This window comes from Leucoraja erinacea, chromosome 4 (assembly GCF_028641065.1).
Source record: "Leucoraja erinacea ecotype New England chromosome 4, Leri_hhj_1, whole genome shotgun sequence".
NCBI classification, from domain to species: domain Eukaryota; kingdom Metazoa; phylum Chordata; class Chondrichthyes; order Rajiformes; family Rajidae; genus Leucoraja; species Leucoraja erinaceus.
In genome coordinates, this window is record NC_073380.1 from 62,073,985 (window position 1) to 62,092,082 (window position 18,098).

At 40.9% G+C, this 18,098-nt stretch overlaps 1 protein-coding gene across 4 annotated transcripts in view; it reads left to right on the top strand.

Moving 5' to 3' along the window:
- The first annotated feature begins 1,226 nt into the window (after positions 1-1,226).
- Positions 1,227-18,098, top strand: part of LOC129696487 (uncharacterized protein C8orf34 homolog) — a 38,227-nt gene continuing 21,355 nt past the window's right edge. The window contains exons 1-2 of one of the 4 annotated variants that reach the window (XM_055634436.1): positions 1,227-1,681; positions 2,814-3,292. In XM_055634436.1, the coding sequence (XP_055490411.1) occupies positions 2,861-3,292 (432 nt within the window). In that variant the 5' untranslated portion in view covers positions 1,227-1,681; positions 2,814-2,860. The remainder of the gene's footprint in view (positions 1,682-2,813; positions 3,293-18,098) is intronic. The other 3 variants (XM_055634437.1, XM_055634434.1, XM_055634435.1) reach the window with 3 other exon arrangements.

The window sequence follows — 18,098 nt, forward strand, 5'->3', positions numbered from 1 at the left end:
ACATCCTCCTCCTCAGCGGCCCGGACCTCCTGATCAGCCGCCTCCCGCTGCCGGAGTCTGCAGCTCCTGAGTCCACAGGCCGAACCGGGCAGAGTCACAGGACCCCGCGCTGTCCATCAGCGCCGCCCGCGTTGGGAGCTCCGCAAACCGCAGCTCCAGGTGCAGTAGGTCCAGGTCCACTCCGGGCTCCAGACGGCGAGCCCCGGTAAGGCATCGCCAGCCCCGCGATGTTCCAGTACTGTCCCGCCGCTGCTGGAGCTCTGGTCGATCCCGGCAGGAAAGGCCGCGCCAATCCAGGTAGGTAGGCCACTGTGGGGGGACGGTGGGGGACGAGGACGCGACTCGAATAATAGTCGCGTCCTCACCAGGAAGCGGCTGAAGGACGGTATCCCCCGCACCGTGCCCTCTTCCCCCACATAAAAACACCAAAAAAACACAAGAAAAAAACACACTTTTTCATAACTAAATAAACAAAAAAACAAAAAGATACAGTTTATCCACTTTGGTGGCAAGAACAGGAAAGTAGACTGAATGATGGCCGATTAGGAAAAGGGGAGATGCAACGAGACCTGGGTGTCATGGTACACCAATCAAATTGAAAGTAGGCATGCAGGTGCAGCAGGCAGTGAAGAAAGCAAATGGTAGGTTAGCATTCATAGCAAAGGATATGAGTATAGGAGCAGGGAGGTTCTACTGCAGTTACTACAGGGCCTTGGTGAGATCACACCTGGAGTATTGCGTATAGTTTTGGTATCCTAATCTGAGGAAAGACATTCTTGCCATAGATGTAGTACAGAGAAGGTTTACCAGACTGATTCCTGGGATGGAAGGACTTTCATATGAAGAAAGACTGGATAGACTCGGCTTGTACTCGCTAGAATTTAGAAGATTGATGGGGGATCTTATAGAAGCTTACAAAATTCTTAAGGGGTTGGACAGGCTAGATGCAGGGGGATTATTCCTGATGTTGGGGAAGTCCAGGACAAGGGGTCACAGTTTAAGGATAAGGGGGAAGTCTTTTAGGACCGAGATGATAAAAAAAAAATTCACACAGAGAGTTGTGAATCTGTGGAATTCTCTGCTACAGAAAGTAGTTGAGGCCAGTTCATTGGCTATATTTAAGAGGGAGTTAGATGTGGCCCTTGTGGCTAAAGGGATCAGGGATTATGGAGAGAAGGCAGGTACAGGATACTGAGTTGGAAGATCAGCCATGATCATATTGAATGGCGGTGCAGGCTTCAAGGGCCGAATGGCCTACTCCTGCACCTATATTTCTATGTTTCTATGTTTCTAAATGTGTGGGACTTCAGTGTGGCACCGAAGATAGACACAAAAAGCTGGAGTAACTCAGCGGGACATACAGCATATCTGGGGAAAAGGAATAGGTCAGTGTGGCACTGTCTAGCCTCATGTATAGGTAATGTGTCATGTGGCATGGTTTTGTATTCCCAAGGTAAATCTGTTCTGTTATGGGCAGATGATGAAGTAAATTCTCTGAATATTTAAGGGAACGTAGTAAACTTCCAGTTAAAACATGTTCACTATTTTTTGCACATGTAGCGCCAACCATTCTGGGAGTCCAGCGTATTGTCCAGCCAAAGTGGAGGTTCCTTGAACCAAAAACAACCAAAAGATTATTTGGCCTCAAAGGAACTGTTAACAGTGGAGAATCATCTCAATGGTAAGTTTCCCCTTACTTAGCTCCTTTAAGAGAATACCTTTATAAGAATGTTAAATTTGCACCATGAATGCTGGATGTTTGTACAAAAACAGGAGGATTTAGAAACCGCTCAATCAGCAATGAGGTGGAACAGAATGTGGTGGTGTACGTTGACATACATTATCATGATGGCACAAACACTCTGATATGATTGTGTTAACTCCCCAAGTGGGTAAAGTTTCCTCCACTGGGATTCCGCACGTACAATGTAATAGATATGATGTACCCTTGAGTCTCTTCCATGCACCTCATGTCTTTCCCTGCGCATTGCACAGGAAGTTTCTGGCAACAGTAAAGCAGATGTTAAAAGCCAACCACAGTGCAGCCTCACACTATACACGGCTGTGAAATAGTCTAGTCTTGAAGAAAAGATGTTTAAATGCTTAGGCATGTACAAGTAGAGGTGTACTTCCAGATATGTTTCCATTTTCTGTTACCATCATGGCATTACACTGAAATGAGTAAAACTTAACATTGAATCCTTGTGTTCCCTCACCGTCCCTGCCCCACCCTAGTTTTCCAACTAGTTTCACTGTCCTGATTAATTTTCCTATTTCTATGCCTCTTTGTCATCATCCCTTCAGCCACCAATGAACCACTCTACATTTCCTTGAACAGCATCTTCTTTGATCTGTCGTTTTCACAGCATGCCCATATCTCTAGTTTCTCTCTCCTCTGACTCTCAGTCTGGAGAAGGGTCTCGACTCGGAAAAGTCACACATTCCTTCTCTCCGGAGATGCTGCCTGTTCCTCTGAGTTACTCCAGCATTTTGTGTCTATCTTCGATGTAAACCAGCATCTGCTGTTCCTTCCAACACTCAATGTGTATTTAAAGTTCTACCAGTCAGTAGGGAGCAGTTGAATCTAAATTTGTTTAATCTCACCTGACATATTGTGAAACTTCCTACTCACTTTCAGTAATGTTTCAAATTTATTTTTGCTTCTAATGATTTTCTATCTATCTGCCCTTTTGTTCCTCTACCATTGCAGTGAATGTAAACTGGAAAATACTTCACCACATTCGCTTACATTTGAAATGTTCTGCTGGTATCTGGAGCCAAGACTAAATTAAACAAATCTGTTCTTATTACAGAACTTGACAAGGATCTTGCTGCTAAAGCACTAACAATTGAATCTGAAATGCCAAGGGTTTCCAACATTCAAAGCAGATTAAGTATGTCAAGTTACCATGGAAGTCTGTCACAGACATTATTGAGCCAGAATTCTAGACCTCAAACACCATCAAGTCTTACTGGGAAAGATATTCCACAGATCCAAGGAAACAAATTATTGCAGAGTTCCAGTAACCAAAACAGTAGGACTGAGATTCCAAACAGTCAGCACAACAGGCCTCGAACGTCATTATCTCAAGGAAGCAGGCCTACAACTCCGAACAGTCAATTGTTTCAAAGTCCACTTTCGAGCAGCCCCGTGACCCAAGGAGAACCATTCGACAATCCAAAGAACAAACTGGCAACATTTACCAGCCAAGCTGTGAGACCTATTGGTTCTCCAATTAGTCAGACTGGAGTAATTGCTGGGAATATTTCACAAAGGAGCTATTTTTCTGAGGTGAGATAAATAGATTAACATGATAGTTGGTTATGAATGATTAAACGGGTGAAGAATTAAGTAAAACACATTTGGAAATTATATTTTGCTTCTCTGTAAATTAATTAATAACCATGTTACCATATATTAATTCATGCTTGAGAAAGGATTCAATGAGGGTTTCAGTGTGTAGTTTTGTTTTTCAGCGTTACAGTTAAAAGCAATTGAAATTTACGTGACCAAGGAGAAACATAATTGTCCTGCAATATTATTAAGGAACTCCTTTTAAGGTCCAACCGTAAACTAATAGTGCAGTCCGCATGTTGAATTTCATTTGGTACATGAAAAATAACAGCTTATTTCATAAAAATCCAATTGACCTTTTTATTTTTGTTTCCATTGTCAGTCTTTATTCATTTGCAGCAAAAAGGTAACCTGTGCAAGAGTGACAGGTTGTTTCTGAACTGGAGGGGGACTAATATCTTTGCAGAGAGGTTTGCTACTGCTGCTGGGGACAGTTTAAATTAGAGAGGCAGTGGGATGGGAAGCAGCGTAATAAGTCAGCAATGGGAAGGAATACGGGGAAGGTAGAGTTTAGGACTGGTATGGAAGGACACACAGGGAGAGGTGAAGGAATCTGGTAATTCTGATGAGCTGAAGGGTGTTTATTTCAGTGCAACGAGTATTGTGGAGAAAGCAGATTAATTTAGAGCCTAGATCACTGATTAGGAATATGATGTTTAAGAAGGAACTGCAAATGCTGGAAAATCGAAGGTACACAAAAATGCTGGAGAAACTCAGCGGGTGCAGCAGCATCTATGGAGCGAAGGAAATAGGCAACGTTTCGGGCCGAAACCTTTCGGCCCGAAACGTTACCTACCTCGTTTGCTCCATAGATGCTGCTGCACCCGCTGAGTTTCTCCAGCATTTTTGTGTACCTTGAGAATATGATGTTGTGGCCATTGCGGAAACGTGGTTGCAAGAGAGACGCAACCGGCAGATTAATGTTCCAGGGTTTCGATGTTTCATACGTGACTGAGAGGGAGGCAAAATAGGTGGAGGATTGAGCTACAAATCAGGGAGACTGTCATGGCTACACTCAGAGTGGGCATATTGGAGGGTTCATCCACGGAGATGATATGGATAGAGCTTTGAAAGAAGATAAGTGCAAGCACTCTAATGGGATTGTACTCAGGCCCTGCAATAGCAAGTGAGAGATAGAGGAACAGATATATAGACAGATTACCAAAAGACAACAATGCAACAGGGTTGTCTTCGTGTATGTTTTTGACTTTCTTCATATTGACTGGGACTAGCTCAGTGCCAAAGGCTAACACGAGGCAGATTTTGACTGGTGTATCCAATAGGGTTTCTTGAAACAGTATGTGGATAATCCAACCCAAGAAGGGAACATACTGGACCATGTGTTGGGAAATAAGCCTTGTCAGGGGACTAGTGTTTTAGTGAAACAGTATTTTGGGATAGTGATCACAACTCATAGAGAGAGAGTCAGAGTTTTTGAGTCACACAGCATGAAAACTGGCCCTTCGGCCCAGCTTGCCCATGCCGACCAAGGAGCCTCATCTACAGTAGTCCCACCAGCTCAGATTTGGCCCATATCCCTCTAAACCTGGGCTAGGCAGTGGCTTGGGCGAATCAGAGTAAAGAAAATCCCAGAGATTTTTTCCCCTTTATTAAAAAGAGAGTAACCAGGAAGTAGGTAGGACCACTTGAGGAAAAAGGAGGGAATTTGTGCTAAAATCAGGGGATGTAGGTGAGGTGCTAAACAAGTACTTTGCACTTGTCACCATGGAGAAGGGCATGGAGGACAGTGAGATCAGTGTAGAGAATATAATATGCAAAGGCAATATGAGATTAAGGAGGAGTTGGTGTTAGTGGTCTTCAGAAGCGTTAAGGTCAATAATTCCACAGGATCTGATGGGATGTATCCCAGGTTATTTAGAGAGGCAAGAAAGAGAATACAGGAGACAAAGAGCTTTGCATCTTCCCTAGCCACAGGCAATGTCCTCAAAGACTGGAGAGTAGCTAATATTGTACCTTTATTTGAGAAGGGAAATGGAGAGAATCCATGAAATTATAGGCTGGTGAGCTTCACATAAGTGGTAGGGAAGCTGTTGGGGAGGATTCTTCGGGATAGGATTTACTACCATTTGGAAGAGAATGGGTTAATTAGGGACAGTCAACATGGCTTTATGCATGGCAGGTTGTATCTTACTAACTTTATCAAGTCTTTTGAGGAGGTGATGAAGGTGATCAATGAGGGTGGGACAGTGGATGTTGTCTACATGGATTTTAGTTAGGCCATTTGAAAAAATAATTCCCATGGTAGGTTGATCCAGAAAATTAAAATGCATGGGATTAACAGTGACTTGGTTCTATGGATGTTGAACTGGCACACACACAAACACACATACACACACACACACACAACACACACACACACACACACACACACACACAACATAGACGGGTCGGTTAGTAAGTTTGCAGATGACATCAAGATTGCTGGTGTCACATACAGCGAGGAGGCTATCAAGGTAAACAGCGGGATGCAGATCAGATAAAGCAATGGGTGGAGAACATGGCATATAAAGTTTAATCTAAGAAAGTGTGAGATGCTGTACTATGGGAGGTCAACTATAAAGGAAAAATATACAATTAATGGCATGATCTTTCACAACATTAATGAACAGAGGGATCTTTGGGGTCTTAATCCTTTACTCCCTAAAAGTGGCAACATGGGCAGATGGAGTGGTAAAGAAGGCATGTGGTATGCTTGCTTTCATGGGTCTTGGCTTTGAGTAGACCAATCAGAAAGTCATTGGTTAGGTCGCATTTGGAATATGGAGTGCAATTCTAGTCACTCCATTACAGGAAAGATGCGGACCTACCAGAATGACTCCTGGAATAGAAGGGAGAGATGGGATATACTTGGATTGTTTACTCTGGAGTGGCAGAGTTTGCAGGGAAACCTGAAAGTATGTAAAAATTATGAGAGGCATAGATAGGGTAGACAGCAGAACATTTTTCCCAGTATAGAGAAAAAAAAAACTTGAGGGCGTAGTTTTAAGGTGAGAGGGGCTGTTTAAAGTTGATGTGCAGGGAAACCTTATCACACATGAGTGAGTGCATGGCCAAGTGTTGTTGAGGCAGATACGATAGTGGCATTTAAGTGGCTTTTGGATAGGCAGATGGATATGCAGGGAATCAAGGGACATGGATTTGTCGTAGATAAATATGAGATGGCCTTGGGCTCATGTTCAGTGCAGGCATTTCGGACTGAAGGGCTGTTCTTATGCTAAGTGTTCTTAAGTGTAAAGTGTTACATATAGAAACAATAAAAAGTCCTTTTTTTGTACTATTTCAGTTTCCACTAGCATTTTTGCATCATTCAGATATATTTCATTAGCTATATTTATTGATTTATTGTGTGCTTATTATTCACTCTATGAGCCTCATACAAACTAGTAATGTCATTGCACCCTGGTGCATATGACAATAAACTAATCCGAATATGTGTATTCTCCATGAATGCTTTTGGAAAAGCTTAGGTAAAAAGAATGAAGGCATTCAGCACTGGGTGCTTTATCTCGACATTTATTTGAACTTTCCAAGGTTTGAGCTAAGAGGCAAAATTGGAGAAATATTCTTAAAAGGAATGATTGAAGGTAATTGTTTTAGGTAAATACATATTCCATACATCAAACAGTGGCAGCTATTTTGAAGGTGAATAACTTGAAAATGTAACAACAAAATGGTTGCTGCTATGTGGCTGGTGCAGTGAATATGTATACATCTATAAGGTTACTCGCCAATCAAAAACCATTCATGAACAATACACGCAACACATGTTTTTGTTTCTATACGTAGCACATTATACTTAAGAGCATTAAATTTAATTAATATATATTTTGTTTAGCCGATTACACAATCTTTGAGCTGCCTTCTGTAGTTTCATTGGCTCCTGTATTGTTAATAATCGAAAATAATGGACAATTGAATAACAATTGAAATTCAGATTTGAAGTAGATTTCTCGATTTAAATTAGACATATTCATAGTTCTATTGATAAATATTAAAGTACCCAATTATCTATCTACATCGCAACAATACAGAACAACTTGTATTTATACAGTATCTTCAATGTCATAAAATGTCCAAAGGAAATTGGCAAATAAAATCTCACACCACAATCATATAACCATATAATAACCATATAACAATTACAGCACGGAAACAGGCCATCTCGACCCTTCTAGTCCGTGCCGAGCACGTATTCTCCCCTAGTCCCATATACCTGTGCTCAGACCATAACCCTCCATTCCTTTCCCGTCCATATAACTATCCAACTTATGAGATGTTAAGGTAGGTGATTAAAACCACAACTTTAAGGACTGCAAGAACTCGCATGGTACAAAATCCAAAGAAAGCACTGCCAAGATGATGAAGCAACTTGAAGAATTACACAATATTGAAGGTGTGTAGGGATTACATAGTTAGAAGAGGCATGAACATAGAGCTGGTTATGCCTTTTTTTGATTTGAAAACAAGGATATGAATTTCAACAATGAGGAGCTGCCTTGTGTGCATGGTGGTGTTTGATAAATACAAGGATCGACTGTGTTAACTGTGCAGGACTATGAAGAGTTAGAGTTCACATCTGGATTGTTATATGTAGTTTTAACCCCATACTTGCCTTGAAAGAAGGACAACTATTCTTAGAATAAAGAGATTAACCTTTGTGGGGAGATTGCGGAGTGGGCATACATTCATGAAAATAGAAGGATAAGAGATGCTCTCAATTACATTGATGGAAATTACATTGGCATTGACAGGGTTGATGCTGGGAGGCTTTCTTTTTCTCTAGCTGAATCTAGAACTGAATATTGTCATGATAAGGAAACAGCCATTTTGAACTGAGACGAGGGGACTTAAAAAAATTCAGATGGATTTCTCTTCAATCAATGATTGTGATTGAGTATTTGAGTATACACTGTTATTTGAGTTAATTCAAAGCCAAGGTCGTAGAGTCATAGAGTTATATATTGTACTATTGTTTCAGTACTGACCAAATTAAAGGATGCAAGGACCAGACAGGAAGTAAATTGTTAAGTATGATCCTTTACCTTGCATGTTGAAGCTGCATGATCAATGCTGATCTTAATTTTTAGGTTCATTTGGTTGAGCAAAATCATGAATGAGTTATGAACTGATGTTTTGTGAACTGATGTTTTGGATGAAGTTAGACTGATGGAGTTAGTTGAGTACGAAGTTAGCAGGAGAGTTTTGTAGTGTTTGAATCTGATGGTAAAATGGCGTGGTTGGTGATTTATGAACAGGTGAAATGAGATGGTGACTGGGTCAGCCAAAGTTATGGAAATGAAAGAAAGCATTGCTTGCAAGTTCAGTTTAAATTTCTCACTTTTGTGCTTCAACTCCTTCTTGGTCTTAGTAAACATCGAAAGCTTCTTGCACATGCTTTGTAATTTTTCATCCATTTGCAGTTGAAGTCCCACTTATCAGGAAATTTGTCCCAGGCGCCCATATCCAGAATTAATACAAATGGAGGTTTCATTTCCCATGGTGATTCATAGGCATGAGGACTACCTCTGGACCAAGCTTTTAAATCTGATTCCATTTTTGCTCGACTACATTTCTGGAAAAGTTTTGAGTTCTTCTCGACATGAAAGGCACTTTATTAATGTGAGTCACTATGCTGCATGACCTGTTAGGTGGAATGCTGGCTAGTCTTTGTAGAGTCCATGCCTGGGTCAAAGCAAACTTAAAACAAAGTGTCATCGTCCCTCTGCATAGTGGATCAAGGGTTTCAGGATGGTCTCCAACGTCTACTTTGCTGGTGCACGCCTGCCACAGTGTGTGGACAGACATCTGCTCCAGATGTGCTCCGAGTAGTCTTGGTATTTTTCGGGCTATTCAAATGAAGGATGGCTCCTTTGGCCTCAGACATCACAAGGCCAATGCCGGAGGTCTACGATAACTACACCTGCTTTGTATGTCTAGATTCAGCCCCTGTGAATTGTGTCCTCATTAGCAAAATAACCTTCATTTGTTTCAAACAAAACTTTTTGTTGGTTTTACTAAAATCCTCAATTCGTTTAGTTGAGTGAATCAAGTTTGACGCTTGTCAGAAATTGTGTCTATGAAACAAAAGCATCTGAATGGTTCCCGTGAATCGATGCTTTTTCTGCAGGAGGAATGCATTGAAAATAAATCTGCTATTGTGTTTCACTTTCAGAAAGAATACAGATGTGCATAGCCCTTAAGTATGCCTGTCAGATAATCAATAATTATTCCCAGTCAGCATTTTGGCACAAATTGCTTTAATAAGAAACAGCCATGCAACTTCAAGCCTCCAAGAACGTACAAATATCTTAACTCAAACCAATAAATATTTGTGGAAATAAATTCAGTAAGGATTATTTACATGTTTGGGAATATATTCCCCACATGTAATAATTTATTATGTAGAAGTTCTCAGAAGAAAGTTCTATTGCAATCAGAACCTTCTGTTCCTTGTGCAGTGTATGGAAGCAGTATAATTCCTTCCTCTCCAGGTAAGATTGCGAATGCTGATCTTGTTTCAATTTATGCATTATGTGGGTTGGTTACTTTATTTCCATTTAAGCAGTGGACCGTTCTTTATTTCTTAATTTTAAAAAGATCAGAGCCAACTCGGTCCTCTATTCATGTTATATTGCTTCCAGCAGGGCTTCAGCTTACATTCGCAAGTGACCTTATCACACAATATTTGATGTGGGCAGAACATAGTGAATTTGTTGAAAGCAGAAACGTATGTGTTGATTTGTATGGAGAAAGGCATTCAGATGTGATATTCTCTGAGAGGTTTGAGCGATATAGGTGCCTGTTTCTAATTACATATATAGACCTTGGTACTTTAACCCTGTAAAAGCAGCACTGAAACTTTTGCACTTTGACCACATTGCAATTTGGCTGGTCAGTTTGAATAAACAATGCAATATGAGCAATGCATCCTTTATCACAGATGGACAGCATAATAAGTAATGAGATGTGTGGGCAAAATGATATTCACGTTATAAGGCCTCCAAAACAAAATCAGAAAATATTGGAAATATCCAACAGGTTAGACATTTGCAAAGAGACAAAGATTGAGTTAATGTTACATGTTGATGAACTTTCATTGGGAATAGAGATTTCTGACACAAATTGGGAAGACTGGTTATTACTGATATTCCTTTTGTTTTCTCTCTCCCTTCTCCACAATTTAAAGCATGCTTGTTTTCTAACCTTTTCATTTCTCTAAATTGCCTTGCCTGATCCAGCACTTTCTGTTTTTACTTCAAATATCAGTACCTGCAGTTGTTTGCTTTGTGGTCACTAGTCTTCATCCTTGTCTCAGCCCATCAGCCACCAAAGTCCTTATCCATGCTATTTGCTTTTGTGTCCCCCATAAACTTAGATTGATCCAAAATTCCACTTCTCATTCTCGGGTGACAGAGGAACTGAAAGAAATCCACATTAGGCAGGAAATGGTGTTGGATAGACTGATGGGACTGAATGTTAATAAATCCCCAGGGCCTGATGGTCTGCATCCCAGGGTACTTAAGGAAGTGGCTCTAGAAATCGTGGATGCATTGGTGATATTCCAATGTTCTAAAGACTCAGGATCAGTTCTTGTGGATTGGAGGGTAGCTAATGTTATCCCACTTTTTAAGAAAGGTGGGAGAGAGAAAACAGGGAATTATAGACCAGTTAGCCTGACATCGGTGGTGGGGAAGATGATGGAGTCAATTATAAAAGATGAAATAGCCGAACATTTGGATAGCAGTAACAGGATCGGTCCGAGTCAGCATGGATTTACGAAGGGGAAATCATGCTTGACTAATCTTCCGGAATTTTTTGAAGATGGAACTAGGAACATGGACAAGGGAGAAGCCAGTGGATGTATTGTACCTGGACTTTCAGAAAGCATTTGAAAAGGTCCCACATAGGAGATTAGTGGACAAAATTAGGGCACATGGTATTGGGGGTAGAGTGCTGACATGGATAGAGAAGTGATTGGCAGACAGGAAACAAAGATTAGGGATTAACGGGTCCTTTTCAGAATGGCAAGCAGTGACTAGTGGGGTACCGCAAGGCTCGGTGCTGGGACTGCAGCTATTTACAATATACATCAATGATTTGGATGAAGGGATTCAACGTAACATTAGCAAATTTGCAGATGACACAAAGCTGGGTGGCTGTGAACTGTGAGGAGGATGCTATGAGAATGCAAGATGACTAGGACAGGTTAGGGGAGTGGGCAGATGCATGGCAGATGAAGTTTAATGCGTATAAATGTGAGGTTATTCACTTTGGTAGCAAAGACAGGAAGGCAGATTACTATCTAAGTTATGTCAAGTTGTGAAAAGGGGAAGTACAACGGGATCTGGGGTCCTTGTTCATCAGTCTATGAAATTAAGCATGCAGATACAGCAGGCAGTGAAAAAAGCGAATGGCATGTTGGCCTTTCTAACAAGAGGAATTGAATATAGGAGCAAAGAGGTCCTTCTGCAGTTGCACAGAGTCGTAGTGAGACAGTTTTGGTCCCCTAATTTGAGGAAGGACATTCTTGCTATTGAGGGAGTGCAGCGTAGGTTTACAAGGTTAATTCCCGGGATGGCGGCACTGTCATATGCTGAGAGAATGGAGCAGCTGGGCTTGTATACTCTGGAGTTTAGAAGGAAGAGAGGGTATCTCATTGAAACATATAAGAGTGTTAAGGGTTTGGACATGCTAGAGACAGGAAACATGTTCCTGATTTTGGGGGAGTCCAGAACCAGGGGCCACAGTTTAAGAATAAAGAGTACGCCATTTTGAACGGAGACGAGAAAACACTTTTTCTCACAGAGAGTGGTGAGTCTGTGGAATTCTCTGCCTCAGGAGGAGGCAGCTTCTCTGGATGTTTTCAAGAGAGACCTAGATAGGGCTCTTAAAAATAGCGGAGTCAGGGGATACGTGGAGAAGGCAGGAACGGGGTACTGATTGGGGATGATCTGCCATGATCACATTGAATGGCGGTGCTGGCTCGAAGGGTCAAATGTCCTACTCCTGCACCTATTGTCTATTGTCTATTGCCAATAACCATTGCTGACCTGCATGGACTTCCAGTTTAACCAATTCTTCATTTTTTAATTACCTTCCAATCTGGGCGCAATGCCTCTCCTCGACTCCATAGCTCCTTCAGCTTCACAACTCACACAATTGAGTGTTCCTTCTAATTGTGTCTTTCATGCATTCACAATTTGAAATTGCTCTACAACAGGCCTTCAGTTGATAGGCTTGAGTTTTTTGAATGAAAACATTCCTTAAACAAAGGACTAATTTTACAAACTTTCTGATTTCCTGCACTTATCTCTGATTCAGTCACTTATCTCTGCTTGAGTACATTCCTGTGAAGTACCATTGGATTTCTGATTATGTTAAGGGAAAAACATAAATTCAAGATGTGGTAGTTGGATTTTAATGCACAAATGGATGCACAACCATTAAGAAAGCAAATTGAATGTTGTAATTCATATATATTTGGAATATTAAAAAGTGCAAATGTTTAAGTGAATATTAAAAAGTGCAAATGTTTAAGTGAGCACCGATTATGAAATAATAGTTGACACATCTCGAATACCATAACAGGCTAGGCTTATTATAGTCAAAGAAGAAGAATATTCTTGAAGAAATAATAACGTACCACTATATTATCAGAAACAGCCCGAATCCGAGATTGTTTAATCTTGAATAGAGAAAATTGATGGGAACTTGATAGCTGTTTTGAAAATTATAAAGAAATATTAATTTAGGAGTTCATGGGATAGAAAACCAACAACAAAGTATCGGAATAAAATTGTTAAGCCGGATAAGGAATTTTTGTGAAAGGTAAAAATAACATGAATTTATTCTTGCCTTTTAGACTGATGCAGCAATAATGGTGGGATTTGTCCTTAGATAGGAGAAATATATGAAGTGTCTGAAGTAGATTTGGCAGGTAATAGTAAGCTGATTATCAGCACTGTGGTTACACTGATGGATATCCTCTCCAGCAGTCGGTGGGGGTGCTGTAAGCCGGCAGCCCTGACAGCAGCGTGTTAGTTTCTTCAACTTTTTTTGTTTTTTTAGTGTGTCTTAATGTATGTTTTTAATGTTTCTTTGTGTGTCTTGTGTGGGGGGCGTGTGGGGGGGTAAGGGGGAAAATGCTTCGACTTTTTCCATGTTACCTCCCCCGTGGCCTAACATTTGGATTGGGTGCGGCCTTTCCCAGAGACGTACCTGGGGCTTCAGCAGCGGGCACAGCGCGGACTTTCATCGCAGATTGGGCGAGCCCACGCCGGGGGTCGCTAGAGGGGAGCACTCCGTTTGCTGGCCCGCGGCGCAATGTCTGCAGCCTGAGATCCCTCGTTGGGGACCCACGTGGAGAGGAGCCCCGACCGTTGGCCCGCGGTCAACTTCTACCGCGGGCGCGGCGGGGACTTACCATCTGGAGCAGAGCCCTCGCCGGGGATCCCTGGAGAGGAGCTCCGACAGCCAGCCCGGCGGTCTGTGGTGCTTCTGGCTGCGGCGCGGCGAGTACTTTAAATCTTCAACCGCCGGCCTGCGGCCTACACCATCTCGAAGCCGCAGTCTCCGGTGGGGAGGCACCGATTCAGGACCTATTCAGGACTTACCTGGACTTACCTTGTCTGTACAACTGGACACCCGCAGTGGTGACTGCGGAGGGTTGTGGTCCCGACCACGGGGGAAAATGGAGAGGACTGGCCAAATTCTGTGCCTTCCACCACAGTGATGAATGCTGTGGTGGATGTTTGTGTACATTTTTTTAATTGTGTATTTGTGCATTGTTCTTTTTTATTGTACTGCTGCTGGCAAATTCATTTCACTTACACTTTATGTGTAAGTGACGAATAAAACTTGATGGATTGATTGATTGATTGATTGATTGATTGATTGATATATAAGGTCGACAAAAATGCAGGAGAAACTCAGCGGGTGAGGCAGCATCTATGGAGCGAAGGAAATAGGCAACGTTTCAGGTCGAGAACCTTCTATATCAGTATCCACAAACTCTGTACAGACAACACCCATACTCAGTATCGAACCTGTGTCTCTGACCCAGTATACCAGCTAATCTATCGTTGCACCGTTATGCTCCATAATATATAACTGCTTTGGGTAGAGGACATTGTGGGACTCAATAAGGCTTCACAATATTTAATTGAAATAAATGCTTTGTATAGGCAGCAAGGAAATTGCTGATATATAGACGGAAACAAGCATTTGATGGCATTGGTCTTTTTTTGGATGGAATGATAAATTGCAACAGAAATGAGTTAAGAGGTGAGGAGGTTCTAATTGAAATGTAAAGAAGCAAAAAGCTGTGATATTAGAAACAATAGCCCCCCTCATGTTATCCCATTGGGATATATGGAAATATCAGACATTCCAGGATTTAGGGCCATATCCTTTCTCAAAGTAGGATGTGAAGAAGAAGGGAATATCATAATTGATGCAATTGGATGTGTTTTGTTTTAGTGAAGCAGTGTGCAGAGCACATTGCTATGATGTGAATGTAGCCAATGTTAGACTCATATATACTACTTCATGCTGACACCAGATAACTGAAATGGGAATTTATATTGAAAAAAGATTAAGTGCCTATCCATTGAGCATTAAAGATGCCAATTTCTTTCCATTAAGCCATTCAACATGCATGCATTTTTGTGCTGGTATTGAATGCATTGGCCAATGTACTCAGAAGTATTGTGAGCAGTTCTGGTTGCCACATTGCAGGAAGGATATGAAGGCTTTGGAGAAGGTGGAGAAAAGGTTTATCAGAATGCTCCCTAGATTAGAGGGTGTTAGCTATAAGGAGAGGTTGAACAAAGCTGGATTGTTTTCCGTTGAGGGGGAGAGTGCTAGATTATATATAAAATTGTGAGAAGGACACATAGAGTACAGTAGTCATTTGGAACTTATTACCCAAGGTAAAAATGCCAAGACTAGAGGACATGTTTCACACAGTTTACACACAGAATGGTGGGTGCCTGGAACTTGCTGCCAAGGGTGCTTATAGAAACAGATATGAGAGTGGTGTGTAAGAAACTTTTAGATTGGACCATAGATAAACAGGGAATGGAGAAATATGGATCACATACAGGTAGAGTTGAGATTAATTTAATTTTGAACTATATTCAACATAGATGAAGGATCTGTTCCAGTGCTGTACTATTCTATGTTCTATGTTTGTATCTCTGCTGTAGACAACAAGGGTAGAATAGGGTTGTGGTGAGATGAAGGGCAGAGGAAAATGGTGGACAGTTAACTGCTGCACACCTCCAGATTCAGAGACAGTTTCTTTCCAGCTGTTATCAGGCAACTGAACCATCCTACCAATAACTAGAGATCAATCTTGAGCTACTATCTACCTCATTGGAGACCCTCAGATTATCTTTGGTTGGACTTTACTGGAGTTTATCTTGCAGTAAATGTTATTCATATTATCCCCTTTATCATGTATCTGTATATTTGCTGCAACTCCTTGTTATCTCTACCTTGTCTTACAAGAGGGTGGGTAGGATTGTTTCTGTGTGTGATGCTTAGACCTAAACCTTAACTAACAGAAGGACTGCATGCAGGTCCTGGAGTTTTGAGCATTGGTCACCATGGATTATTCCTCCCAATGCTTTTGATCCATGTTTCTGGGTGACCACTTGGCTTTCTGCAAATCAGAACATCACATCCTTCCCCTTTCCTCCACTCAGGTTTCCTTTGTAACATTGAAAAAACAGGGAGATTGGTATTTCCTTTGTTCTGCAGTTTATCTACAGACTCATTGCAATTAACTCCTTAATGCAGCTTCTCTTTTAGAAGTACAGGCTAGCTTTAAGACTATTATGAACTGGTTTGTTATTCACAAAATTGCAGTGGAATATCGAGACAAGGAACAGAGCAGTAATGCTATAATGGCACTTAAATCATGATAAAAGCAGGCAGGATAAGTGTGTGTTTCTTGCACCAAAGTGTGAGTTAATCCTTCATTGGCCTCCTTGTGCCCATTTAACATTTTCAATTTCTGAGCACTAATTTCCTTCATTTGATTTGTAACTTGATTATTCGATTTCTAAAATAAGGTTGCTCATGGTCAATTGTCAAATACACTTGCCAGCTGCACTTTATGAAATCTCCATTATTTGGACTGCTTTCTACTACAGTATTACTGATGTTTCAGTTGGCATAGTTGGTTATTTTTGATGCAAATGTAAAACAATAAAAAACTGGGTGTCGTTACGAGATTGTCCTCTTAATGAAAGTGACATCTTTGTCTCAGAGGTTTCTTAAGTCTGCATCTTGCGTGTTTTCAAGCTTGGCTGATATTTCGGTGCGAGATTAAAGGATGTGAAATTTCTCAGATTGGAAGTAAAACCAGGGTCTTTATCTGCCCTCTTAGATAAAAGATGCATGACAAATATTCTGCATATTTGCTATGTATCAATCTCATTTTTATTATTTGGAAAAACGTTAGTCTTTTGGGTAATTCCACATAAAAGCAACTTCCACCTCAACATCACCCAAATAATAAATGGATTCAGAGATCTTAAATTGAATTTAAAAACATGAATCTGATTTTAAAGACTTCAGCAAGTAATTATTGAAGCTTTCATAAACAGTTATTTTTCAAACAGTTTGTGCTGTTCTCATAAATCTATTATTTCTTATATAGAGAAGCCACAATTCCAAAGCTCAATTTGGGGTCCTCCATTATCTGAGATAATGATACTAACTACGTATTTAGAAGGACCCTTCTTCAGATCTCGACCCGAAACGTCACCCATTCCTTCTCTCCACAGATGCTGCCCGTCCCATTGAGTTACTCCAGCTTTTTGTGCCTATCTTCCATTGAACTATCTGAATAATATGTAAATAATGTAATTCATTTTTATAAATGTCATATTGTTTTTAATGATCAAGTGGGTGAAGACAAGGAGATGTGAGAATCCTAGGAGTGTACTGAACAAACTGACCTGGAAACCTACACTCAAAGATGCTCCGAGCCCAAATGATAGTCATTGCTTTACAAAGGAATCTTTCACCTACTAATGCAGTAACCATATCTAAAGCCTGCCGTGGCTGGAGTGTCATTAAAGATCCTATCTACCTTGAACTTTCTGCAGTAGAATCAGGCAGCAATTTCACACCATGGGAGTTTCTTTTTGTGGAGGGAAAATCTTCAAGTGCAGGGAGCACTCTGCAACATTCTGGTGTTGATGATAATCTACTTAAGCACTTAGTCACAGTGTGACAGAGAGATCATTGTCTGTCGCTTGAATTGAAAAGAAAATTGGGTGCTGTGTAAAATGGTCTGCCAAATGACTCTGAGGCTGTTTTGTGCAACTGGCAAAGATCAATTTCACTGGCCTCCCCCTGCCTGCCCAAGGGTTTCCTCCTGTTCAGCTGTTGCAACCAACATTAATAAGACATTGTGATAGCCGCAGCTGATTAAACTTGAGAGCAATGTGATTTTCATGTTGCAAAAGCAAGTCTGCACTGATAGTTCAGTAGATATATGTGTATCAGTGTAATGTGCATTTGAATGCTTCCCCCTGCTGTGATGTGAATTCCAAGATAGTATTTATTATATCATGGACTCAGTGCTATTTATTCATTTAAATATCTATTTTAAATATTGGTAAATTGAATTACTTACTAAGCTGACAGGATGAAATGCTAGGTATTGAAATATTGCTCATTTTCCACTCTTAGCATAAATAAATAAAAA